The sequence below is a fragment of the Lutra lutra genome, chromosome 18 (assembly GCF_902655055.1).
Source record: "Lutra lutra chromosome 18, mLutLut1.2, whole genome shotgun sequence".
NCBI lineage: Eukaryota > Metazoa > Chordata > Mammalia > Carnivora > Mustelidae > Lutra > Lutra lutra.
Window position 1 is genome coordinate 35,167,600 of NC_062295.1, and position 27,207 is coordinate 35,194,806.

General features: G+C 43.3%; 1 protein-coding gene across 1 annotated transcript in view; it reads right to left on the minus strand.

The window, feature by feature from the left end:
• The window catches only part of LMTK2 (lemur tyrosine kinase 2), an 83,819-nt gene extending 57,303 nt beyond the window's left edge, over positions 1–26,516 (minus strand). The window contains exons 1-2 of the mRNA XM_047713338.1: positions 26,128–26,516; positions 2,210–2,331 (exon numbers count right to left, since the gene is read on the minus strand). Of these exons, the coding sequence (XP_047569294.1) occupies positions 2,210–2,331; positions 26,128–26,215 (210 nt within the window). The 5' untranslated portion in view covers positions 26,216–26,516. The remainder of the gene's footprint in view (positions 1–2,209; positions 2,332–26,127) is intronic.
• Between the last annotated feature and the right edge of the window lie 691 nt (positions 26,517–27,207).

A 27,207-nucleotide genomic window follows, 5' to 3' on the forward strand; every position in this document is an offset into this window, starting at 1 on the left:
CCTCTTCCTTTGCCCCTCCCGCCTGCTCGCTCCTTCCCTTTCCCTCTCTCTCTAAAATAAATAAATCTTATGGGGTGGCTGAGTGATGGACACTGGGGAGGGTATATGTTGTGGTGAGTGCTGGGGGTTGTGTAAGACTGATGAATTGCAGACCTGTACCCCTGAAACAAATTATACATTATATGGTAATTAAAAATAAATAAATCTAAAAAAACAAAACCAAAAAACCCCACTTTATCCATCACTCCTACCTTAAAAACAATGCCGCTCGAAACCCTGGCAGTATCATGACATACCATTGGGCATCCAATGATTTTGAGGATTCAGAGAAGTAAAGCAGTGTAATAATAAACACAGGGCTACAGAGAAGACTGGGTCGCTATTCTAGCTATATCAAGTGGCAGCCCAGATACACTCTGGCAAGTCGCTTCCACTGCGAGGCAGCAGCTTCCTGGTCTATAAGACGACTTCCAAGGGACCGAGTCTCTAACACTGCCCAGTTCTAAATCTAAAGGAAAGGACACTTGCCTTCAGTCATGGCTTAGACAGCTGGAGAGGATCCTCTCTACAGTGTGCTCCTGGGGCCACGTGCACCAGAACCATCTGGGTACACTTGACAGAAACACTGATCACAATAAACGCCCTTGGTCAATCTGAGATCTAGTCAGGTCAGGACAATCGAAGGCAAGAATGAGGCATCATGACATTTGAGAGAGCCTGGCTTTCAGTTTCAGCAACACTGATCACACTTGATCTTTGTCCCCAGAAGACAAGGTATCTGTACACAGTCCCTCAGCAAGACTGAGGGTCAAGGGACAGAGGTGCTCTGCCTACCACTGTGCCCCCATGCAGTCATTAAGTTCCCACAGACGTGTCTGTAGTGATTCTAGGGCCTGGGGGCTGAAGTTGTAAATAAAACCCTATGTATGTTTGAGGTAGAATCTTTGAAGGAAAATGGCCTGTGCTAGTAAGTCTTTTCCTTCAGCCTCCCTCTACTCTCATCTTTCCACATGTGTAATGTTAGTGTTGAGCCAAAAGGACAACACATCTTATCTCTTGGAGCTGCTGTCACACTCAAGGTAGAGAAAACACAGAAACAGTGTGAGGTCTACAAAGAAGGTTCATGCGTCCACTAAAAAGAGGGTTGTAGCTAGAAGACAGATTTTCCCCACAATATGAACCAGTGGCCCTCGGGGCCCCCAGGACAGCCCCAGGACAACTGGCAGGGCTGGACATTAACGATCATTTTCTCTGTGTGATTCCTTCTTTTTCTTCAAGTATTCCTCTTTAATGAGTATTTGCTGAGCCCTAACGCACACCAGCAGGCATGTGGTTAAGTTCTACAGCGGGATATCCCACTTGGTTTCCAGCAGATTCTACCCATCTGCAGCTCAAACATCAGCCCTTCTATAGTATTCCCTGCCACCCCCTACCCCCACCAGAATTTACAACTGGTACCATTCTTTCTCCCCCAGCGAGAACTCAAGGGTTCAGGTAAAATGGAAGATGCTCTTTCTCAAAATACGCAAAACACACTGGGGATCCCTTGGCCTCGATAATCTTCACAACCACAATGCACCAGCATATAAAAGTTGGAGGGAAAAAAAAAAATCAGCCTGCTTTTCCTTACAGGCCTCATAGCAAGTGAATTCAATCCCTCTGTATTCCTCACTTGGCGAAAATTAAAATAGGCAAGTGGTTACTGTCAATAATGCTCTGAAGCAAGGTCAGCAAACTACAGCTGGTGGCCCAATCCAAGCCACCTTGGTGTTTGTAAATACAGTTTTACTGGCACACTGCCATAACCTGGGGCTTCGTGTCTCATGCCCATGTTGAGGAAGTGCGACAATGGTGGGGTTGAAGCGGAGGGGTCGTGACAGAGAACGTCCAGCCCCCAGGACTGCCTATTTACAACGGCAGGATATATTTACTTTCTGGCCCTTCCAGGAAAATTCTGCCTGCCCCTGCTCCCGAGGCCCTGGGTATTACACAGCCCATCTATCTATTGATAAATATATCAGAGGATGAATTTTTTTTAAGATTTTATTTATTTGACAGAGAGAAACACAGCAAGATAGGGAACACAAGCAGGGGGAGTAGGAGAGGGAGAAGCAGGCTTTCCACTGAGCAGGGAGCCCGATATGGGGCTCAATCTCAGGACCCTGGGATCATGGACCTGAGCTGAAGTGTTCCCACCATCTGCACTCACCTTGAAGTCTATTTCCGGGTCCTTACAGCAGGAGACACAGTTTGCAATTAACACTATTAATACCAGTAAACTGCACACAAACAGGATCACAAAAGATGAGACTTCTGCAGCAGGTGCCTCCCCTAGAAAGAGAAGAACTATTAATGTATAAAGCATATTAACAACATGGATATTCCAGAATCAACTTTAATACGCAAATCAAATCAATAAATTTCCCACCCAAGAATTAAGAAAATAATGCCTAGATGCTCAAAAGGAAGTAGATGACCAATCCAGGATAAGAAGTCAGGGTTTAAAAAAAAAAAAAACTTTGAATAAGGAAATAATTTTTGATTTACAGAGGTGCTGCAGGGACACCCCGAGCACCCCCATACACCCTTCACTGGGCTTCCAAATCTTACGTCCTCACAGCAAAGTGATCAAAACTAAGACCACAAAAACCGTACAACACTATTAAATGAACTTCCAACTTTACTTGGGTTTCCCCCAGTTTTCCCACATCCCTTTTCTTTTCCAGGATCCAACCCAGACTACCAGCGCTGCACTCACTCCTCCTGCCCCTCTGACTCCTCTAGGCCCTGACCTTCCTCACTCTTCCTTTGAGTGTCGTCACTTGGACACTTCTGAAGAGTGCCAGTCAGCATTTTGTAGAATGTTCCTCGGTTTGGGCTGCCTGATGTTGTCTGCCTGATAACTGGACTGAGGTTACAGATAGGCAGGAAGAATCTAGAACACCAGAGCAAACTACTCTTCTCATCACATCAGGAGCACACAGCACTGCCACAACTTACTCCCAGTGATGTGAACCCCCCAACTCTTGGCCCAGGTGTCACCACTAAGAAGTTGCCAATTTTCCCCTTCATGTATTCCTTAAAAGTGGGTGACGAAATCCAGGCACTCACTGGGAAAAGGATTTAAGCTGCACTCCTTGGAAGAGGGAATACTACAGAACTTGCAGATATATGTTAAAAATGCCACAGAAAATCACATTTGGTAGACATTCTGAGGCTGTGCAAACACCCTGTGTCTCCCCAAAACTTGGCACACTTATTTTCACTTTGTCTCTGCACTTTACCTGCCGTAATTACCACTATAACATTCTAACGGTGATCTTCTATTCCCTCGTTCTTTCTACACTTATTACTTGGAATTCTTCCATAAGGAAGATTTGTCGCTTCTCCTTCAATTATTTATCTGGTCATTATTTAGTTATGAACTCATAGACATTTATTTTATATTCTTTAGGTTATAATCCACTGTTAAAATTACTTTGTAGCTCAAATTATTCCAGCTTTGGCCCCTGGCAGCTCTTTGAAGCTGACTACTGGGTTTTTGGACATGTTTCCCTTTCTCCAACACTGTCTCATTTTCTGGTACTACCAGAAGCTCCAGACTTTTCTATTGTTCCCACTCCAGTTTTAGAGCCAGCCACTTCTTCAGGGAACCTTGGTCTAATAATAAGCAGCCTCCTACCAGAGCAGGGGTCTGCAAACTGCGGCTTGTGGCCTGTGTTTCGCATGCAAGTGGGGGGACTCCAGCTTAGAATGAAAGAGTGTTTTTCAAAACAAAACAAAATGCAATTTTACTTTCAGTAAAGAGTTATGTGGAAAACATCATTTTCGGTGCGCCTGGGTGACTCAGTGGGTTAAGGCCTCTGTCTTCGGCTCAGGTCATGATCTCAGGGTCCTGGGATCGAGCCCCACGTCGGGCTCTCTGCTCAGCGGGGAGCCTGCTTCCCCCTTCCCCTCTGCCTGCCTCTCTGCCTACTTGTGATCTCTGTCTGTCAAATAATAAATTTATAAATTATTAATTTATTAAATTAATAATTAAATTAAATTAAATTAAATCTTTAAAAAAAAAACATCATTTTCAACTAGGGCTATTCTGAAGCTTTTCTTTGTTAGGGTGAATTGTGATGTCTCACCTAGTGGTGTTTGATTAAGAAATAAACTACCCCACCCTGCTTGCTTTTTTGTGATATATATGTAAGCTTGATGTTCCAGGGCACCAAGAGGAAGCATGGAGACAAGTAAAGGAATGATGTCATCATTTTCCTGAAGTGAAACTATACCACCTGAAGAAAGTAAGAACTAACCCAAACTCCTTTGTGGTCAAAACACATCCTTTTTTAAAAAAAAATTATTTATTTATTTGAGAGACAGAAAGAGAATCTCAAGCAGACTCGACATTGAGCATGGAGCCTGATGCAGGGGTCCGATCCCACGACCCCGAGATCAAAACCTGAGCTAAAACCAAGAGTTGGATGCTTAACTAACTGTGCCGGGCAGGTGTCCCGCAAAACACATTTCTGTATATAACATGACCTCTGTGAAGAGCAGAGAAATCTAAAATCAACAGCGCACAGGACTAAATTCCTTTCCAATAACAAGAGGACCCTCCGGGAAATGACAATGCTGACACCCGTGCTGTTGCAAGCAGGGCTCAGGCTGGCTGAAGCCTTGCTCAAGTCTGTACTAAAAAAATAACAGTTAACCAAGGCTTGTCAAGAATCTGCAAGCCCCAGAGGCGCCTGGGTGGCTCCGTCAGTTAAGCATCTGACTCTTGATTTCAGCTTAGGTCCTGATCTCAGGATCATGAGATCGACCCCCGCATCAGGTTCCAAGTTCGGCAGGGAGTCCTCTAGAGATTCTCTCTCTCTCCCTCAGCGCCTCCCTCGACTTGCATGCATGCTTTCTCTCTCTAAAATAAATAAAATCCTAAAAAAAAAAAAAAAGAAGAATAATCTCAAGTTCTAAACCAAAAAATCTAAAACAGAGGAAAATCCATACACTGAACACAGAAAATAACTGGTGGTTCCTCTCAAAGTCAGCTACCCCTAAGAGCAAGGACTCCCAAATCAGACGCCCAGGTGCAACGTGGAAAGCCAAGTGCAGAGCAGAGAGCCACTAAGAAGCGCCTCTCCGTGAACTGAGGCCCAGACAGACAGCACTTCCTCTCCTCCTTCTGGCAGCTCCCTGCTCTCTCATCCTGCAGGGCCTCTGCTTCCCACCGGTATTTATTCTGACAACTTTGTTTCACTCCCTTGACTCATATAATGACGATTCAATAGGACTCCTGAGGCTTAGGCAGCAAAGCACTTTTATAATACACTGTATTTTATTGATTTTTAAGATGCCGTTTTGTCCAACCTCACTTTAACTTTCCTAAATGTCAGAGGCATCTTACACTCCAAAGAAAGCTGGTTTAACTGGCAGCATTTCTTCTTTCTTAATGGCACAAAAATAAGGGTGTGTCATAATCAATCATATCTGAGGTCTGATAAAATATAATACTACTCCATTTGATGGTCACGACACCTCTGAGGGGATGTGACCAGCTCCACATCACAGACGAGGACAATGATAAGCCCAAACACACAAAACGGGAAAGTGGCAGGGCCAGACTCTGATCCAGGGGTGCTGAGAATAAATCCCCCTCGCTTCCCTTGATACCACATGGTTTTGCCTCAAGGAGGTTAACTTTTAATACTTAAAAACAGCTTAACCTAAGTCCTTTGAGCCAAAGTCCATTGCTATTAATTAAAAGCTCATACTTCTAGGGCTCTCCTCCAAACTCCACAAAGTGGATATTAAATTACATTTTCCTTTCTTTTCACCCATAATTTTTTATCATCACATACTATCTATTTATTATAAAATTTGATGAGTACTGCCTGTGGGCCAGCTCAATTATCTGGTTCATAAAACTGTCTTCTGTGAGTCATTAGGTAGGCATGAAAAGTCAGACTCGTGTTAAAAATAACTAGTTACGAGGCGTTTTGCCCCACCTTGATAATGTACTTATTTCTGTTAAGACACTGCAGGGGCATCTGCTCTCCCAAACTCAAGATTTCTTCCGTGTAGGTGAGGTCTACCGACCCTCCTGTCCTCCAGTGCCACTGAAAGGCCTCTACAAATTACCACCTAAGAAGAAATTCACCAGGTAGGCTCAAGAGGAAATTTTTACAGCTGTACCACTTTTAAAGAGTATTTTATTTACTGTAATTTTTCTTTTGATGAGTCCAAAGCACTGTGCTTTAAAAAATTCAACGTACCAGTGAAGGGAAAACTTCCGTAACATGAGGAAATCAAACCCATCTGTGAATAGGCTGGAAGGTAAGATGCGTTTGCACAAACCACAGAGAGGAAGCAAATTCTAGATGTGAGGAACGACAACTAAAAACCCCAGGCCCCAGCAGTTCCAACTACAAACTGGGCCCCTGGAAGGTTCCTGATTGCAACAGTTAGGAAACTATGAAGAAAGACAGCTTTCCTTCCACATTCTCAGCCTACAGCATTCAGAAATGCATAAAATTAACCAATCACCTACTAAAGAAAAACATCAATGACCACAGGAGTGTCTCTACTCTTTTAGGCAGCTTTACAGATTACAACCGAGAACAAGGATAATTAGAGGTTTGGAGTAGTTAGTATGTTTCCCCAAGACACTGATTAAAAAATACTTGGCATCTCTAAAGCCCATTCTTTGAGTTTTCATTTTACAGTTTTCAAACCATTTTAATAGATATCTAGCACTTGATTTAATAAGCAGAAAACTTGAGAAACTCTAAGAGGTGGGTATATATTACCTGTTTTATAGACCGGTAATTTGGAGAATGCAATTTCACGGCAATGACTCAGAGTAAGTCAGGAGTACTACCCGATTATTAATTCAACCATTATAAATCCCTGCCTAGAACCTCCATCAGAACTTGAACTCCTATGTAATTAACTAAAGAGTTACTTGTGAATCTGTTTTTGGATTAAATAAAATTTTCTTAAGGTCCACAGATTAAAAACAAGTGATGGTTTGTGGAAGCCCATTAGGGACTAAAAATGCTGATAATTCTAATTTTGTTATTCCTTCCTCAGTCAGTAGCTGATACACTTTTATAGAGAAGTTTCCTCATATTTACTGTTTGGTTATCCAGTGGTAAATTCAAACCCTCTAATCCCCTGATTTGTTCCTCTGACCACCACTTCCCATCCTGAAGCTCTTTAGGGAACATCAAGAGTCACCTCATTAGCATAAATTCAAGTGCAGTTGAAAGGGCCTTGTTATTAATAACTAGAGATGCTCCTATCACCTCATCACGTGGGAAATTACTAGGGTTTTAGGAGTTCTGGGGCAGGAAAGGGGACAAAGGCCAAATATATATTTCCTATTACATCACAGATACGTATATACATTGGAACATGGATCGGGAGACTCTATGACCTGCCTACTGTTGGCTTGGGTACGGCCTGAGACCTAAGAACGGTGTTTACATTTTTAAATAGTTGCTTAGAAAAGAACAAAAACAAGAGAATAATATTGCTGAATGTGACATTTATATCAAGTTAATAATGCAAAAAGAGACAACCGGACATTAGTGCCTCCCGACAAACACCACCACCTGCTAAACCGAAGACTGAAAGCAAACAACAGTAACGAAGCCTGTACCTGACAAGCCCTCTAGCTCTAAATGCCAATTCACAGGAAATAAAGAGAATTGTGGAACATATCAAATACCGGCACAAGAATGTGATCGGCAAAGCAGAGGCTGTGAGGAACATTAAGGAGAAAGACGTGCGTTATGAGACATGTAGGAGAGACTGAAAGATCTGACCAGACGTAGCGACCGACTGCAGTGTATGGGCACCATCTGAATCATGATTCGAACTCAAAAGGATCATGACATCTGAGACAACTGGAGATCTGAATGAACACTGGTAACTGACCATATTAAGGAAGTATGACTCACTGCTCCTAGGAGTGATAATAATAACATGATTATGTTTTTAAAAGATTTTATTTATTTGACAGAGAGAAATCACAAGTAGGCAGAGAGGCAGGCAGAGAGAGGAGGAAGCAGGCTCCCTGCTGAGCAGAAAGCCCGACGCGGGGCTCGAACCCAGGACCTGGGATCATACCTGAGCCAAAGGCAGCGGCTTAACCCACTGAGCCACCCAGGCGCCCCAACATGATTATGTTTTTAAAAGCAGTCCTTACCTTCTTACAGATAGTGACCTATTTAAAGTTGTCTAGAATTTGCTTCAAACAGTATGGGGGCAGTGAAGTGATGGGGTAGCATGAAAAAGGACAGCCAAGAGCTGACAAAGGCTGAGTGAAAGCCACAGGGGAGGTCAGAATAGTCGTGTCTGTCCAGTCTTGCACAGATTTGTATGTTTGAGGTTTTCCATTTATTAAAGAATTTCTTCACATCCATTAAATAGAAAGTTTAAATGGGGGGGGAATAGATGGAACAATTTACAGTCTATACTCTTGCCTCCTCTAGGACCGTGTATCAATTTGAGATGCTGTAACAAAGTACCACAAACTGGGGCATCAAGGCCAATGTGATGGTGCTGGCGGGTCTGACCCCTTCTGTGAGCTGTGTGGAAGGATGCACTCGGGGCCTCTCTCCTGCCTTATGGGAGATGCGCATGTTCTCTCTGCGTCCCTTCTCCTGGTCTTCCCTCCGGATCTGTCTCCACATCCAGATTTCCCCTTTTTATAAACACAAAGTCATGTTGGATTAGGGCCTAAAGATGTAATTTTAACTTGATTACCTTGGTAAAGACCTGATCTCCAAATAGGGTCACACTCTGAGGTCACAGGGGTTAGGACTTCGACATATGACTTTGGGGGAGCAGGGATACAAGTCAAACCATCTCTATGATATATGTTTAAAAGAAAACAAGAAAAAACAAGAATAGATCAGAACAGTGTGTGTGTGCACAGTGCTATACTCCTGGCCAACAGTGGTCACCAACAGGGAGGAAAACCGGGTGGCTGGGGGATGAGGAGAGGCTGTTATATCCTTTTACAGCTCTTGAATTTTGTCCTGGGGCTTCCCACAGTCTTTAGCCTTATGCCCACACTCTGTAACAAGTCCCAACGTCCGCTGTCATCAGCTGCCATTTGCCCTCTGCCTTGGGCTCTCCTCACTCCTAACTCTCTACTCCATCTAGTTTCATCTACCATGAACCACTCTCAGTCCTTCCAGGCAGATCCTCTGCCCCTCCAGAGTCTGCAAGTTTACATCCCCTACCAGAAACCTCCCCCACTGACACACACCCCCTCCACTAATTCAGCCTCACCACTCAGATCTCAACTTGGAAAGCGTCCCCGAAGTTCCACGGGTCAGAGTCCCTGCCTCTGGAGCCCCAGTGCGCCTGTATTGTCCACCACAGAGTTTATCGCACTGAGTGTTTCAAAAGCCCAAGTGTCCTCCCCACAAGACTGCAAGTTAAATGGGGTCAGCAACCAGGTCTGTATACTCCAGCAATGACTTCAGGGCCCAGGACAGAGCCTGGATTTGGTCAGAAGGGGGTGTGGATGGAATCAGAGAGACAGCAACTAAGAGGCTTGAGAAAGGGAGGGAAGATAAGCAAGAGAGAGAGAGAGAAATCCATAAATCTTCTACTTGTTATGAGAAGAAACTTTTATTTCCAGGGTCAAATAAGATTATAAAAGTAGCATTCCTTCAGTGATTTTATGCTCTTATCTGGCAAAAATTTTCTTCCCATTACTAATCACACCCCAATAGGCACTATACTGGGATGGTTCTGACTTTTCTCACTATTAATAGTTTACCATTTATTCCCTAGGTCACAGACAACTTCCACATTCTTTGTTTACCCATTTTGCAATTCATGTTTAGTAATGTAACTATTCAGTTGTTTTCTTTAAAAAATAAGTTCTTTCCAAAAGGAGACTTTCCCCAACTTATGTTCTCCTGTGATAATGAGTATTTATTCACACCTGTGTTCTCCACACAGCTGCATTTCACTGGAAGCTGTCAGAGCAGGTTCGCTCTGCCCACAAGGGAGGAATGCAAAGGGGCCCTCTCCCCTGCAGGAGCCCCGGGGACATGCTGGGCTGAGGGGAAAGCCCAGAGCACAAGGGGGACTCCACTGGGACACTGATAAGAGGAGGAAGAAAAAAGGAATCTTAACAGATGCCTTCTAAGATGTGACTCTGAATTTGCTTTGGTCTGAACACCGTGTACTCATCTGCTCAGGCCACCCTAACCATTCCGCACACACCAGTGACTTGAACAACAGAAATCCAATGTCTCACAGTTCTGGAGGCTGGACATCCAACATCAAGGTGTGGCAGGGTTGGTCCCTTTTGAGCCTTTCTCCTTGGCTTGCAGAGGACAGCTGTGTTCACACTATGTCTTCACATGGTCTTTCTGCACATCAATGATATCTCTTTGTATGTTGCGTATTAGATTAGCAACTAAGGAGTTAATGGCCTTATATTAACATATTCACTTTTTTAAAGACCTCATCTCCAAATGTCCCTGGGTATGGACAGGGACTCAGTTAGGTCCATAACACCGTGCATCCAATAATTCAGGGACACCCCCCCGACCCTGGCAGGAGATCCATCTTGGGCAGCACCCAAGACAAGTATATGCTGCCTTCCTCTTTGGCTTCCCAGGAAGCAGCAGGTTGGGAATGGAAAGGATCAGTGAGACAAGTGTCAGAGGCAGATGTCACCCTCCCGTGTTCTCTCTTCTCTGCCCTCTGGCCTCCGGAAATTCACGAGAGATTTATGTGTCTACTTAACAGTTAAAACCGGTGGCCACTGGGCTGACTAGACAAAGGGAACTCGGTACAACTCAGGGAAGTTGGGGACCAGAGATCTTCCAAACTGGTCCTGACATAAAGTCCACTTCTAAATACAAAGTTTTGGCTTTTTCTTTTTCTTTTTTTCTGTAAAGTTAGGACTAATAATTGGATCTTTTCCAATATCCTGACAAGTAGCTTTACATCTGGAGACCGAGTAAAGTGAATCATCAGCATACTACTTGGGGGAAAAAATTTAGACAATGATTGCAGATCACACATTTCGACTTAAAACCTCGAAACGACACACCCATCTATCATAAAGCTTTCTCGTGCACAGAATCTTAAGTCACTAAATGTTTTCCTTGCCTCTTAGTGTTACATATTTATAATAACATTAAATAATCTAGAACACCCCTAATATATTCTAATATTAAAGAGAGAAAATGAAACCTAGCACTAAATATGTCCAAGGACACAGACAGTAAACAGCGGATTGATGATCTCGCCGATGAATCAGAGATTCCACAAAGACCCCTAAGCCAGAATATCAACAGCCTAGAAAAACAAACCGGACTGTGTGCTAATCACAGTGAAGTGTTCTTTTGGTTCAAAAATGACTTTCAAGGTCAGCCAACCCAACTGTTCTCTCATACTTGCAGAAAGGTTATATAATTTGAGCGCTGACTGAATACCTGTGAATGAGATCATTTTGTATGAAGTTCCTGCTGTTTCTCTCAGCCTATTCCACTGAACTGTTACTAAAGTTTCATTTCATTCCAATTTAAAAAACACCGACGAGGCATCCTACCACAAAGGACTTTGTCTAACGTGGTAACAGTTCCGCCAAAGGAATGTCAGGTTCACAGGACTCCTGTGAGACGACTCTGCCCTGACCCCAGGGAAAACCATGGCAGGGATGATATTTTATGAACCAGAATCTTAATGAAGTCGATGGCATAGTCAGGCTGTGGAGTCATCGACAGTGCTCAGATGTCTGCCACAGCTCTGAATCAGGGTCTTCCTGCAGTCCAGGAAGCCAGCTCAGGAACAGGCAGCATCTGGTCCCAGAAGTAGAAACTCATGGCCAGTTTCCCAGGGCTTCTTCCCCCATAACTGGTCACTTCAGTGCCCGGCTAATATCTAAGGGAAAGGACATTCTGTCTTTCCATATGACTTCCTGTTGAAATGTGGAGAAATGTACAGGTAGATCAATGGTAGTACAGGAGTCACAACACTTAGCCAACACAATTTCTGCACAACAGGACCCAAAGGATGGGAGAAATGACCTAACTGTGTGCTCCTTACCTCCGTGGTGAGGGCAGTCCTTAAATACCCTAGAAAAACATGTCTAGATTTTCCTTAAATTTTCCTATAAGACTGTGATATAGAGTCTATGGTCTCAGAAACTTTCTAGCTTCCTAATATCTCATTTAAACTCCTGCTAATACAGTCGTAATGTATTGTTAGGCTGTATGTCTTTGAAAGTTCTCCCTTCAGAGAGGAAGCAGATTGTGATGGATGCAGCCCAAATGGCCATAGGGATGGCTGGGACTTAAGGACGGGTACAGAGAATTCATTATATTCTTCTGTGTATGTTCAAAATTCCCCACAATAAAGTTTTATTTTTTAAGTACTATCTTTGTAATGAAGCCAGAAACTGCTTATGACACTGACCTTGACAAGATTCTATAGTACATGCAGGCAATATTACCTAGGGTTTCCTCTCTGATAATGCTTCACTGATACGTCTTTATCTTTAAAAAATAGACCCAATGACAATTTAACCCAATATAACCAGGTGCCTCCAGACACTCAAGTGTCCAGCCCAAGATAGAAGATCTATAGATAATTAAAAGAGCCAAGGGGGTGGGGTGTCTCCTATCCACACACCTGCCCCATCACCCTACTATGAAGTCCACGGGTCAGCAAGTCCCGCCCAACACATCCTTCATTCAACAAATGTTTACTAAGCATCTTCTACAGAACAGGCATTGCTATAGGTTCTGGGAATCTAGAAGACCCCACACTCACAGTTTACATTCTTGTGCAGGGAGACAGACTAAATACATAGCAGGTAAAAATATACAGCACCTCAGACGGTGATGAGCAATATGGAAAAATTAAGCAGCAGACTGGGGAGATTCATTATTTTACGTAAAGTGACTGGGGAACACATTTCTGATATTACAATTAACCCAAGAAATGACAGCAGTTTGGCCCCAAGTGGTTATATAATTCATGCTGATACTTAAATGGTGCTTACTACATGCCAGGCACCATTCCAAACTCACCCAATCCCACAACAAGCCTTTGAGGTAGGTACTACTATTTGCCTCATTTTAACATGGAGAAACTGAGTGATGCAGAGGTGAAGGTGCTTCTCCAAGGTCACAGCACCTATGTGACATTGTTATACCAATAAAGCTATCCAAAACTAAAGCTCTGTAGAAAATCACATATGTTGAGTTGTTCTCTTATGAATTATGTGTTAACTGAGAGAAGGGGCCCAGGAGAAAACACGGATGACAAAGAAGGATGTCCCTGATGACTAAGCCCTGGAAGGAAGTCAGGGCTGGAAAAGGATGGGATTTAGGGCATAAATCAAGAAGGTAGTCTTAAAGAGCTGAGAAACAGAAAAGTGACATTCGTCTAGGACTCCGTGTTTCTCAATACCTATCTGTGAATCTTAAAAGTATACACAAAATATTTGCTCAATGAGCGTTATTCTTGGGATCCGCAGCACTCAGCAGATTCTAAAAAGGGTCCATTCCTCCACGAAAGCATATAAATTGATGGTATTTCTCATGTTTACAAGTTTATGATTACATTTTCTAAAAGAAGTATTTTTATCACTTTTAATTAAACAGTGCAACTTCATTTCACAGGCGGAAACTAAAACTAATTTTTTAAAAGATTTTATTTGAGAGAGAGAGAGAGAGAGAGAGCGTGAGCACAAGCAAGGGAGGGGTAAAGGGGCAAAGAGAAAGGCAGAGTCCCCACTGAGAGCTGAGCCCAATGCCGGGCTCAATCCCAGGAACCCAGGATCATGACCTAAGCTAAAGGCAGATGCTTAACCCACTGAGCCACCCAGGCACCCCTAAACTGTTATTCTTAAAATTTTTTTTAAAAAGTTAAACATGAATGTGAGTTTTGGGCCTCTTTATAGAAGTCTGCACTTCAGTTTCCTAATTTTCAATAAACAATTACCTTTAGTAGTTCAAGAATCAATTATATGACAACTACAGTTAAGTTTCATCTCTGGGGGTGCCTGGGTGGCTCAGTCACCTGAGCCACCAACTCTTGATCTCTCAACTCTTGATTCTGGCTGAGGTCATGATCTCAGGGTCATGGGATCAAGCACTGGGTCAGGCTCATTCTCAGTGTAGAGTCTGCTTGGGAATCTCTATCCCTCTAAGTCTGCCCCCAGGCCCTGGCTCACAAGCTCTCTCAAATAGATAAATAAAATCTTTAAAAAAAATTCATCTCTGGGGGCGCCTGGGTGGCTCAGTGGGTTAAAGCCTCTGCCTTCAGTTCAGGTCATGATCCCAGGGTCCTGGGATCGAGCCCCGTATCGGGCTCTCTGCTCATCGGGGAGCCTGCTTCCCTTCCTCTCTCCGTCTGCCTCTCTGCCTGCTTGTGATCTGTCTGTCAAATAAATAAATGAAATCTTTAAAAAAAAAATTCATCTCTGTACTTTCAGATAGTAAATAGAAATAAACAGGGACACCTGGGTGGCTCAGTCGGTTGAGCAACTGACCCTTGATCTCTGCATAGGTCATGATCTCAGGGTGGTGGGATCCAGCCCTAAGTCGTGCTCTGCACTCAGTGTGGAGTCTGCTTGACATTCTCTCTCCTTCTCCCTCTGCTCCTCCTGCCTGTGCTCTCTCTCTCAAATGAATTAAGAAAGGAAGGAAGGAAGGAAGGGAGGGAGGGAAAAGAAAAGAAAGAAGTATCCAGAGGAGAAATGACTGCAATTAGTCTGTGTGCATGTGTGCATCACACAAATGAAAGCATTCTGAAAGTACTAAGCAGTGCACTTGGTGAATGGCAGCAGGGCGGGGGGTGGGGGTGGTGTCTGGCTGTTAAGGGCCCTCCCTCTGGATTCTGTCCGCCACTGACTAGCAGAATGGACTCGAACTCACTACTGAACTTCTCTGGGCCTCAGGGCCTTCACCTGTAAGCTGGCACATCAGCTTTAAAATTCTCTATACAAGGATTCATAATTCCAAAATTTTATGAGTCTACCAAGTACCTGTATGGTTAATACCAGAAATCAGATCTTTTAGTAAAGTTAATTTTCTTTTTCTTAAAGAAAACGAAGATAAACAACAGATTTCTGGAGTGCACCCGGGCCCCAGGCCTCCGGTAGAGAACTCCCAGGGGACTATTTCGGTAAGTTTGTTATTTTTCTGTGCCTCACTAGCAATCAGTGTCCTGGTGTTGCCTTTTAATAATAGTCTGAAGTCAGAGTCAAGTGGGGCTCTGCGCTGTGACTGGCAGGCCAGATCCTTGGAAAGTAACCATTGCTGCTGACACAGAGAACCATCCTACACAGGCACACTGCCAGGTGGAACCAGGAAGAGGATTTTTTTTTTCCCCTTGTGGAAGGAGCACAGGCTGAATTTATCGGGGTTTTGGGGAAGAAACAGCAATGTGAAAAATACTTTCAACTGAAAATTCAGCAGCTCATCTGAGAGGCCACCAATAGACCACAAGGGTCTGGTTTCACAATTTAAAAAAAGCTGAAACTACACAATTTCACAATTACTAACTGGTTAAAGGAGCTACTACAAATGTGCAAAAATGATTGCACACTCATCCTCCTCGACCTTCTAAATCTAAGACGCCTTAGAGATTTACTTCCTATAATTAAAGGTTGTGATGTCATCATGTCAAACTAGAGTCTCCTGGGCAGTAGAACAAACAAGGCAAAAAGACATTCTTGGGACGGACTTTGACCATGGGCCTCAAGGAAGAAAAAAAAAAACCATAAGCTTTTATTTATTTTATTTTTTTAATTTTTTTATTTATTTGACAGACAGAGATCACAAGTAGGCAGAGAGGCAGACAGAGAGAGAGGGGGAAGCAGGCTCCCCGCTGAGCAGAGAGAGCCCGATGCAGGGCTCGATCCCAGGACCCTGGGATCATGACCTGAGCCGAAGGCAGAGGCTTTAACCCACTGAGCCACCCAGGTGCCCCAAAACCATAAGCTTTTAAAATATTAAATAATAGTGTTTTCACTTTGGATAAAAGCAACTTCCCTCTCAAAAATCACTGTCATAAATGGTTGTAACTCGGTTATTTTTCTCCCACCCAAGGCATACAGATGTTGCCAAAAACAACAGTCCTGAAATATCTGTACTAGTATGTGAGCCCAGGATGTGTTCTTAATCAAACTGGATTTATTATACTATCATTACAATGTAGCAGTTTCAGAGATTAAATTGTGTACTTTCTTTAGCTCATCATTTTGTACATACCAATACATCCACAGCAAATATACAAAAATGTATCAACTGGCTAAAAAAAAAAAAAGTAGCTTGTTGAAAATATGAAATAGGGGCAACTGGGTGGCTCAGTTGGTTAAACACCTGCCTTCAGCTCAGGTCATGGTCCCAGGGTACTAGGATTGGGTCCCTCATCCTTGGCTCCCTACTCAGTGGGGAGCCTACTTCCTCCTCTCCCTCTGCTTGTGCTCTCTCTCTTTCAAATAAGTAAATAAAATCTTAAAAAAAAAAAAAAAAAAGAAAGAAAAGAAAAGAAAGATACGAAATGGGTTACAAATCCCAGGCTAGTCTAAAATAAACTAGCTTAGAAAAATGAACTTTTTGAGGGCACCTGGGTGGCTCAGTGGGTTAAGCCGCTGCCTTCGGCTCAGGTCATGATCTCGGGGTCCCGGGATCGAGTCCCGCATCGGGTTCTCTGCTCAGCGGGGAGCCTGCTTCACTCTCTCTCTCTCTCTCTTTCTGCCTGCCTCTCTGCCTATTTGTGATCTCTGCCTGTCAAATAAATAAATAAATAAAATCTTTAAAAAAAAAAAAAAAAGAAAGGAAAACTTTTTGAAAGCAAGACGTTAATGACACGATATTATCCCAGAAAGAAACAACCCTGAAAGTTACTGAGCAGGTCATGAATCCAGGGCTCTCACACTCTCATGTGCACATCTCACCTGGGGAATCAGGAATGTCCCTGAGTTATGCCTCCTCTAGCTTAATTTCCTTGCTGAGCTGAGCTCCAGCAGGCAAAACCCTGGTCAGTCCGGGGCTGAGACCACGAGGCTCTCAGCTCACAGCTCTGGCATTTGACCGTCAGGCTACCAGCTCGCAGTTTCTACCGATTATTTATACAGGATATTTATAAAACATAAAGAGGTCATTATTCATACTGACCTCCAGAGAACAGGCTGAAATTTAAAAAAAAAAAAAAAAAAAAAAAAAAAAAAAAAAAGAGGGGGGTGCATTTAGAGCTGTAACTGTTCTGCCCTGCAGTGTTTAAATTCCTTTGCAGTTATCGCATACCTACTTTTCACAGTTAGATTCCTCAGAATGATATTCACATACCATGGTCAGGAGCAGAAGTCTCTCCAGAACTTAGATGTTGACATTAATTTTTAAAATCTAAATTGTTCTTCCTCCCTTGAGTCTCACTAGTTACCCAAGCCAAAGGATTTCCATCAAATAACTGATTTTATCTTATCTCTAGTACAAGATGAAATATTTATGTTGTGAGGGTAGAGAAATCACCACAAAAAGAAAGTACTGCAAATGCAGATTTCGAGGCCAACCTCCAGAATTCTGATACCGTCGATTTGCCATTCAAAAATCTGCATTTCTACAAATGCCTTGGTGATTCTCATGTAAGTCCTGTTTCATAAAAAATATCTTCACTTTTTCCTGAAACGCTTTCAGCTCATCGGGTATCGTGGCATTTACATCAAAGCAAGGGGGAGGCCGAGCTAGTAGGAAGCATACAGGTGAACAAGATTCACCACAAATAGGGGTGCCTGGGTGGCTCAGTGGGTTAAAGCCTCTGCTTTCGGCTCGGGTCGTGATCCCAGGGTCCTGGGATCGAGCCCCACATCAGGCTCTCTGCTCAGCAGGGAGCCTGCTTCCCCCTCTCTCTCTGCCTGCCTCTCTGCCTACTTGTGATCTCTCTCTGTCAAATAAATAAATAAAAATCTTTAAAAAAAAAAAAAAAGAAAAAAAAAGATTCACCACAAATAAAAATTGTTGGTGCTGGGTTATGGGTACCTGAAGATCCACTATATCATTTACTCTACTTTTGAATATGTTTGAAATTATCCAGAACAAAAAGTGAAAAGAAATGAAAAACTCTGCAAACAGATCAAAACAAGTCTACAGCTCCTTGTCAACTTTTACCAATCAAAAAGTTACCAATTAAAGGAGTTACTTACAATCCTTTCCAACAATTGCCAAAGCTGACAGACCCGTGCTGAAATAATTCGCTCAGAGATTAGGCTGCTTTTTGAGACAGTAAATCACATCTATCTTTCAAATATCTATTACTCTAAAAATAAAAATAACATCCTGCCAATATCATTATATCACAAACATGGGATATAGAGTGCTTAAGGTAATGCTGACAGTTGGGTTAATCGGTGGTCAAGGGACAGGAAGAACCCATGGGCAGGGCCCTTCCAAGTCATTTGTTCCTAAGAGGTCCTTTGTCCTTCCAAAATCTCTTTCTCTCTTCTTCCCAACACATGGGATTAGCTATAGGAAGGAGAGGATCAAAGCCCCATTACACAGGGATGCCTGGGTGGCTCAGTGGGTGAAAGCCTCTGCCTTCGGCTCAGGTCATGATCTCGGGGTCCTGGCATTGAGCCCCGCATCGGGCTCTCTGCTCAGTGGGGAGCCTGCTTCCTCCTCTCTCTCCCTGCCTGCCTCTCTGCCTGCTTGTGATCTCTGTCTGTCGAATAAATAAATAAAATCTTTTAAAAAACAAACAAAAAACCCAAAAAACCAAAAAACAAACAAAAAAACCCATTACATATGCCCCAGCAGCAACGAGCAAATCCAGGACCCAGATCTTGTTTCTAATATCATTCTCCAAAAAAAGGTACCAGCCTGAAGATATGGCTAATCCTAGGGCTGGACAGGGAGAGATATAAGATGAGCCTACAGCTTCGTCAGTGCCAGAAAGTAAGAAACTGCATTAAAAAAAAAAAGTGGAGGTGGTGATACCAGAGCCAACTGAAGGAGCTCCCAATGGCCAAAGCTGGCACAATTGAAGCAGCAAAATAAATAACCTGATATTGGATTATAACCCCAAATGTAAAATCGATATCAACTCTGATATAAATAATTGAGTAAGAAAATTAATGGGGAAGAAAGTTGAATCTCCCATACTGGAGAATTCCAGATAATGTGTGTAGGTACTTGTCCAGGAGGTGGAGCCTAACTCACCGCCCCTCAAATGTGGGCTGTACATGTATGCACCATGGAGAAGGGAAGGAAAAGAAACTTCACCACGGAGAAAGCTGACAAATGGGTGATCATAATCAGGTGATCACATGACCAGTCTGCTGAAAGCATGTACTCTTGACACGATGTGATTAGAACGGCACTTTATCTCTGTGGTCTTCCTCCCAAAAACATGTCACCCCAGCCTAACAATGAGAAAAACATCAAACTCCTCAAGAACAGTCAAGATCATCAAAAAAGAGGAACATGGCAAAGGAGCCGAAGGAGACGGTGACACCTAGATGTAAGGTGGTATCCTGGGACAGAAAAGGACACTAGGGAAACACTGAAGAAATACGAAGTATGGACTTCAGTTAATAATCACATATTCGGGGGCGCCTGGGTGGCTCAGTGGGTTAAGCCTCTGCCTTCGGCTCAGGTCATGATCTCAGGGTCCTGGGATCGAGCCCCACATTGGGTTCTCTGTTTAGCAGGGAGCCTGCTCCCCCCCCACCCCACCCCCGCCTGCCTCTCTGCCTACTTGTTATCTCTCTCTCTCTCTCTCTCTCTCTCTGTCAAATAAATAAATAAATAAAATCTTTTTTTTTTTTAATCACACATTCGTATTGGCTCCTTATCATACAAAGTAAGACGTTAAGAGGGAAAACTGGGCAAAGGATATGCAAGAACTCTTTGTACTGTCTTTGCAACTTTTCTCTAAATCTAAAATTGTTCTGAAAGAGGTTTATTATTTAAAAATAAGATAACTACAAATGGCCTCATTCCAGGCAGTGGGCTGTAGATGGATGAAAAGCAAAGTCTGCAGGAGAATGAGAGGCTGTAAGCGCACATCCTCTCCTTTTGGCTCACACACTCTCCAGAGGACTGGTCTGTGAACTTCGGTCTCCGGCCCCATCCTCACCCACAAACTGCTGAGCATCCACACCCTGTGAGATACCATGCAAACACCAGAAACACTGAGGAGACAGGACACAGTCCTTGCAGTCCTGGTCAAGAGACAAGGCTTAAAGAAATGAGTGGCATTTGCTAAGTGCAAATGGTAGACTGGTAGAGCCGATCCAAACTTTTTTTTGATCAAAGCCCGTCAGTAAATTTTCTTCACATTCCTTTCATTTCACGCACACTGATTTAAGAGCATTAAAAATATGTTAGTGTACCAATATATTCTGTACCTTAAAAAGTCACATAAGTCAAAATTTTTAAAAAATGAAATGAAAGTAAATAAAAACTGAAGCTCCAATGTTTTCATCCTGCACCCAACAGAACATCTTGTTCTACCAGTGAACACTCTGGTAGTTGTTCATTGCGGGAGGCAATCTCTAGGATCTGGGCAAGAAGAAAGGTCTTGGTAGGGAGATTGGGGCAGCAAAGGGCCGAAAAGAAAAGACCAGAAAGAAAAAGACAACAGCAGAGAGGTGCTGGAAGAGCCAAACAAGAGAGAGAATGTAAGGAGAGCTGGGAATAATTTACGAATGAGAAGCAGATTAACTTTGCTCTTGAAGTGCCACAAAAGGTGGACAGTGGAGGCAGGGACCACAGATGCCCTACGGCGGAAATCTGGTTGCACTGACTTTTCCTGACTAAGGCTTCCCAAACTGGGTTCCGATGCCAGAGGCCAGGGGCTACTCTAGCCACAGCACATGGGTCTTGGCGCACCTATCTGACTTGATGGTAATTTAGGCCTTTTAAAAAGACACGTTACACAGTAAAATGCAAAATCTGCCAAACTATTCAAAATACTGCCAAGCTGTGCCACCACTATCCCTGCAAGCCCCAGGAGGGCAGAAGAGTACAGGGGCTTAGCACTGGCTTAGAAACCAAGATGGGCCATAGAGAATGAGAGGTACTCCCCATGCTGTGGTTTGGGGCACCTGAGGCATCTAGTGTCAACAATCCTTATCTTTCCCATTTGACTCACAATAAAGTTAAATGAAATTTGGAATCTCTGCATTGTGCTAACCTTTGAGGGGAGAAAAATACCTTTTTTTAAACACTGAGGTTATTTTTCTGATATGCCTGTTCTTTGTGGCAAATAACTGTAATGCCAAGGCACGGTTCCAAATTAGTCACTTGCTAACAATTTAAAAATACTTCACTCCAATATTTTGCTCTGACACACCATTTTACCATATTTTCTCCATTTTTTCTTACGGGGTCTTCACCTGATGATTTACAGAAAAGTTGAGACCTGAAACTAAAAACAACCCTAGATAGGAGTGTTTTAGACCAGGATCATTTGTACAACTTCTCCTCTTTCTAATATTCCTTTCCTCATGCCTGAGTAATAAATAAACCTCTTAAGGAAAGCCTGGCTGGCTTAGACGGGGGAGCATGTGGCTCTTGATATTGGTATCAATTCATGTTGGTATCAACTCAACTCATCGACTCAACATGGTTATCAACTCATGTTGAATGTGGTGATTACTTAAATAAGCTTTAAAAAGATAATAAAATAAGATAAATAGACCTTTTAAGAAAAGTAAGAAACAAAAGACTACAAAAACACATGACTTTTTAAAAGAGAGGGAGGAAGAAACTCAGTTATAGTCGTCTCTCCAAATGACACCTTCTAAGGGCCCAGCTTAGCAGGCTGTTTTCAGGGATGCTTCATTCAAATATACATTTTGTTTGGGATCAGCTAACCTGCATTGCTCATGGTTCCTTTAGGTACATTAAAACCAGAAACTGTTCACATGCAAGAGCTTTAATAATCTTGACATTTGAAAACAGGTTTATTACATAAAAGTGGACTAATCCAGATCATCCTAAAAATTTCTAGCACAATTCCCCAACATTACGAGTTTCAAGAAGTAACAATACCAGCCTATGTATTATCCTTAAATCAGCCAGATTTCTCTGTGAAAGATCTCTTCTTTACCCATCATACAAGTTATTTTAAGTTTTTAAATCCAGTAAACTCTGGGCATGCCATGATAAGCAGCTACCACTTGGAGTTCATTCTCTGAACCATACCACTCACCACTCACTCACTTTTCTTAAAAGGTCTATTTCTTAAAAGGTCGATTCTATGGTAACCCCTCAATTTTACAAGGAAATCTGAAGCAATGAAGAAGCCTAATGTAGCAGGCATGGCACACCACCATGACATGACCTCCCACAACTCTTAGGGTAAATATCATTATCTGTTTTCTGAGTTGAGTTCTGAGAAGCTTGGAAGGTCAAGGAACTGGCCCAAGGTCTCAACACTATTGAAGTGGCAAGGGAAGGCCTCCCATCCAGACCAACTCCAAAGTCCAAGCTCTGTCCTCCCACAACATCCGCTCTTCTTATGATTGGTTCATGACTTTCACTCTTAACAGGACTCAAAGGTTGGCTTAATATGTCCACCTACAAGGACTCTTTTGAAGACTCATTTGTTGCAGAACCCCTTACGGTTCTTTTACATTTTACATTTTTACATTTTACATTTCATTTACATTATAAAGTCTTCTTTGTGACATGTTACAGCTGCTATCTAAGTGACACAGCAGACCTGAGGACTCCCTAAATTTCAAGAGAATTGCATGAACAGTCAACACGTTGATATCGCCCAAACTGTAGGGATTTGATAACTTCAATGCTGATCGGCTACAAAACTGTTGGACAGACTTCCTAATTTCTGTGCAAGTGAGCATATTTAGTTAACCCCAAAATACCACGAACTGAGAGCAACTACAACACTCCCAACCGAAATCAAATCTCAAGCCCTACAGCCATAAATCCTGAAAACCTCTGCATTGAAATCCTGTTGAAAATCATTTTTATTTCTCAGAAGCTATTGAAATAAACACAAAAATTCACACTTTTAGAAAGCACTTCCTTTACTGCAGAATCTTTTTCAAGATCCAAGTCTGTTTGTTTAATCTAAAATGAGAGCCCCGGTTTCACAAGCCGCTGTTTAATAAGTAGCCGAGTCCCACCGGCTTCACAGACTTCCGTGAGCTCCTTTATCTGGAACTGCTAAAAGCTTCCTCTGTACTCGGTGACCTAATATGCCACAGAACAATAGAAGTGGGTTTCCTCGTCTAACCACTATCCTAATATTAATAACAAACTGGACTTAGAGGAATGCCTTCACAAATACAAACAGACGATCTTTACGATGTGAATCCCAAGAATCTTACAATAGGTACATAAATGTTTTCTAGGAGAAGAATGATCTGATAACTATGACCAGGAGAAAATAATTTCTCAACTTTAACCTTAGTTCGGTAATTTCACTATGTGTGAAAACAGTGGACTCTCTCCCTTTATGGAAGCTTCCTAGTGAGGACCAAGGGGATCTCCATCTGCCTAACAAGGGCCCTTGCAGAAATAGACATTCTCAGCAAGAGGCCCCCAAAGAGGGTGTAAGCAACTCCCAGAGCAATAGAGGCCCAAAATAAAGTTCAAGCAAGAAATGTCTTCCTTGTACACCTGAAACTAATATAACACTGTATGTTACCTAACTGGAATTAAAATAAAAACTTAAAAACAAACAAATGAAATGCCTTTTTGCCTGATGGGCAAAGGCAATCCACATAACTTACAAAGCTTAATTATGACTGAATGGGTAAGTATCCTTTTCAACCTCCAAACCTAGAAATGAATTTTGGCTTAATTTTAGTTAACTGACTTATTTCTTTCTGCATGCAAAGGTTAAATTCAAGCATTTTTCTCAATCTATTTTTGATATGCCGTGCTTTCTTCAAGGCATTATTAACCAGTTTGAAATTCAAGGAGAAAGTATAATGCCAAGGAGACAAACGACACTATGCGATGGCTCTATCCTTAATACGAAAATGGCCAGTCCCCCCAGATAATCAAAGGCTTGAGAGTTACTATGTTTTTAACACTTAACTCTTTTATTTAGCATATATGTTCAAGAAGGGTTCATCTTTCTTAACCAGTGAGATCACTTCCCAGGATTAGCTCAAAGGTTTCTTTATTCTTCTTGGCCTAATACATCTTCATCAAGAATCCACCTCTGTTACCGGGATTAATAATCTCTTTTGGACAGAAATGCAAACCCCCAAATCTATGTATGATTATGCATCTTTTCCACAGAATTTAACCTTAGGAAACTGTCATTCATATGCCATATGTCTAATCATATACCTTCTGATCAACAGAATATGAAGGGAAAATCTGCAAAAGCTGCTACAAATTAGCAAATATTTATGCTTTGTTTATGTCAAAATCTGGTATTTCTACTTATGGATTAATTTTCCTGATTGTTTTGTTTTACAACGCTCCCAAAAAAACCTCAGATTTTATGATTCACAGCTCCACAGAAGAGTGGAAGAATGGAATAAAAGTCCTGTTAAAAGGTTTATAGGCAGACACTCACACAGAACCTGTCTTTCAAAAAATATAAAAATTTAAGTGCAAAGTCATCTGGAAACTTCTTGAATCCCTCTCACGAAATACTCTCTGTCCACTATCCTACTCTAGTGCTAATTTTCAATTTCACCATCGGTTTCTTTCAATATCAACATCAACATCTTTCTATTTGGCATTTTATAACTTCCCAGGTATGTTTTGTGACTCTTACCTGAGCAACATACACTTAGGATAAGATTTATTTTTCTTATCTATCAGATCAGAAAACAGAATTCACCTAACAAATATTTGATCTAAGGCAGTGGCAAAAATTTAGCGATACATTACATGGTACAATGGTAACAGTTAATACTCAACTAAAGGACACTCAATGACATAACCGGGTGTAGCTCTGGAAACAATTATACATAACTTTCATTGTAGATGTGTTTGTCTTTACTGGGGAAGGTAACTTCCACATTGTGTACCCAGTGAACATCATTTAAAAATAACTCTTAACCTCAGGAGTATGCCTAAACATTTACAAGGCTTGCTTGAAGTGGGGAAGTGGAAATATCACACAACTAGGGGAATCCAAGACCTGGGTATTAGATGTGGCTCGGCTGACAATTTAGCTGTGTCACCTTGGCTAGGTCATTTGACCCCCAGGGCCTCAGTATCTTCAACTGCAAAACAAAGATATCCAACTCAATTTTCTTTAAGGCCTCTTCCAATACTAAAATTTCACGAATCTACGAAGTTTCAGTCTCTCCTTAAAGATAAACACTAGATCTTACCCCAGATCTTTTTTTCCTCTAAGGAAAAAACAAAAACAAGCAAACAAAAAAAACTGAGGTAAAGTTTTATCTGGGAGAATAAACCACAACTGAAAACGATGTTGAGAAAATGGGGAGGAAAAAAAAGAAAATCACACCCTGACGTAGCTAAAATAGAAACTTCAATCACCCTTGGGTCATTCTGTCAATAGTTATTCAAAGGCTGCTACTCTAATCACTGGCTTCCTAAAATAGAAATATTTACAGAGTTGTTTCCTTCTCATCCCCAGAAATTCAATCCGAATAAAAAGCACAGCATCTAAAATCAATTTACAACTTCAGAACAAGTTGCAGGGAGCGAAGGAAACTCCGCACGTCTCACCAAGTCATTTGCATTTAAGTAGGATTAGGGCTAAGAAACGGTTCTTATTATAAGATGTGAGAAACGCACAGGAGGCAGGTGACATCTGAAAGGGAAGCAGAACTGCCAGAAAGGGATGTAGGCTGAGAACCTTCGGGCAACAGGTTCAGAGCTGGTACCGCAGCCTACCCCGGGAGGGGTCGATCGGCAGCCCGCTTGCCGCCCTCCCCAGCCCCAACCGCATCGCCTCGCCCCCGCTTCGGCCCTGGAGAGGCTGCCCGCTCCCCCACCCCACGCCCCTGCGGCAGAAACCTCCCTAATCGCGCGCTTCCCCGGGCCTCCCGCCTCGGCAGTCTCTCCGATTCCTCGGAGACGACGCCGGACCGGGCCCGCAGCCTCCTCCACGGCCACCCCCGTCGCAGTGGCCCCGAAGCCTGGGTTCCCGCAGCCCCGTCCCCGCAGCTGGCTCGCTCACCTGCACCTGTTTGCGGAAGTGGCGCGGCCCCGGCACTGCCGGCGGCCAGGAGCAAGAGCAGCAGCAGCAACGCCGGCGGCCCCGGCATCTCGCCCAAGGCGCGGCCCCGGGGCCGGCTCTCGGGTCGCCTTCCGTCGGTCTCTCCGTCAGTCGGTCCTGCCTGCCTCAGCGGCACCCGCGCCGGCTGCTCCTGAGCACACGTCGCTTCGGCCAAACCTCAGCCTGACTCCTGGTCCGCACCCGCCGCCCGGGCCACAGAAACACCATCCTTCCCGCCCGCCCGCCCGCCTGTGCCGCCGCCGCCACCTCTCAAAAGCAGCAACGGCAGCAGCCCTGCGGAGCGGCGGGCCAGGGTAGCCGCGCTCCCGCCGCCATGATGGGCTGCGTCATGTGACGTAGGCGGGGGCGGGACGCCGTGACGAACGGCCCATCCAGCCAATGGTCAGTACCACACCGGCCCGAGAGGCCCCGCCCATCAGTCTGAAAGAGGGAGGGTGGCAGCCGGTGCGCCCCCTGCAGACGGAGGAGTGCGTGGGCAGCAGGTAATGCCGACAATTATTTTAATTTTTTAAATACAGGGAAGTATAAAGGAGACAATAAAAAGCATCAGAATCCATCTGAATTTTTTCAGTATTTTAAAATGAACAAAAATAGACCTGTTTTTGTTTTCTGCCTTTTTTGTCATAGCCGTTTTAGGCCATCCTGCTTAGGTTGACCTATACATCCTACTGGCCGTCAAAGACACCCGGGCTTTCATTTCAGTTCAAGAAGAATGTAATGGCTCTCCCCTCACACCCACTGACTCAGCTCCTGAGCTTAAGATGTTCCCTTTGCCAAAAGTGCCCTTCCTGTCCTCTCTTGGCCACCTGGCACGCTCTTTCCACTGTCAAGAGTCACCTAAAAGCTGACGTCACCTAAAAAGGCCCCGCCCAGCTCCCGGAGAAATGACTGGCATCTCCTAGTGCCCCGCCCTGTCCCTAGACAGACTGCTATCCCAGCCGTCATATTTCATTGTTCCTGTGACTGGAAGCTCCCTGAGGACAGGCACTGTGCCCACGTCAATGGGAGTACCCTAGGGGC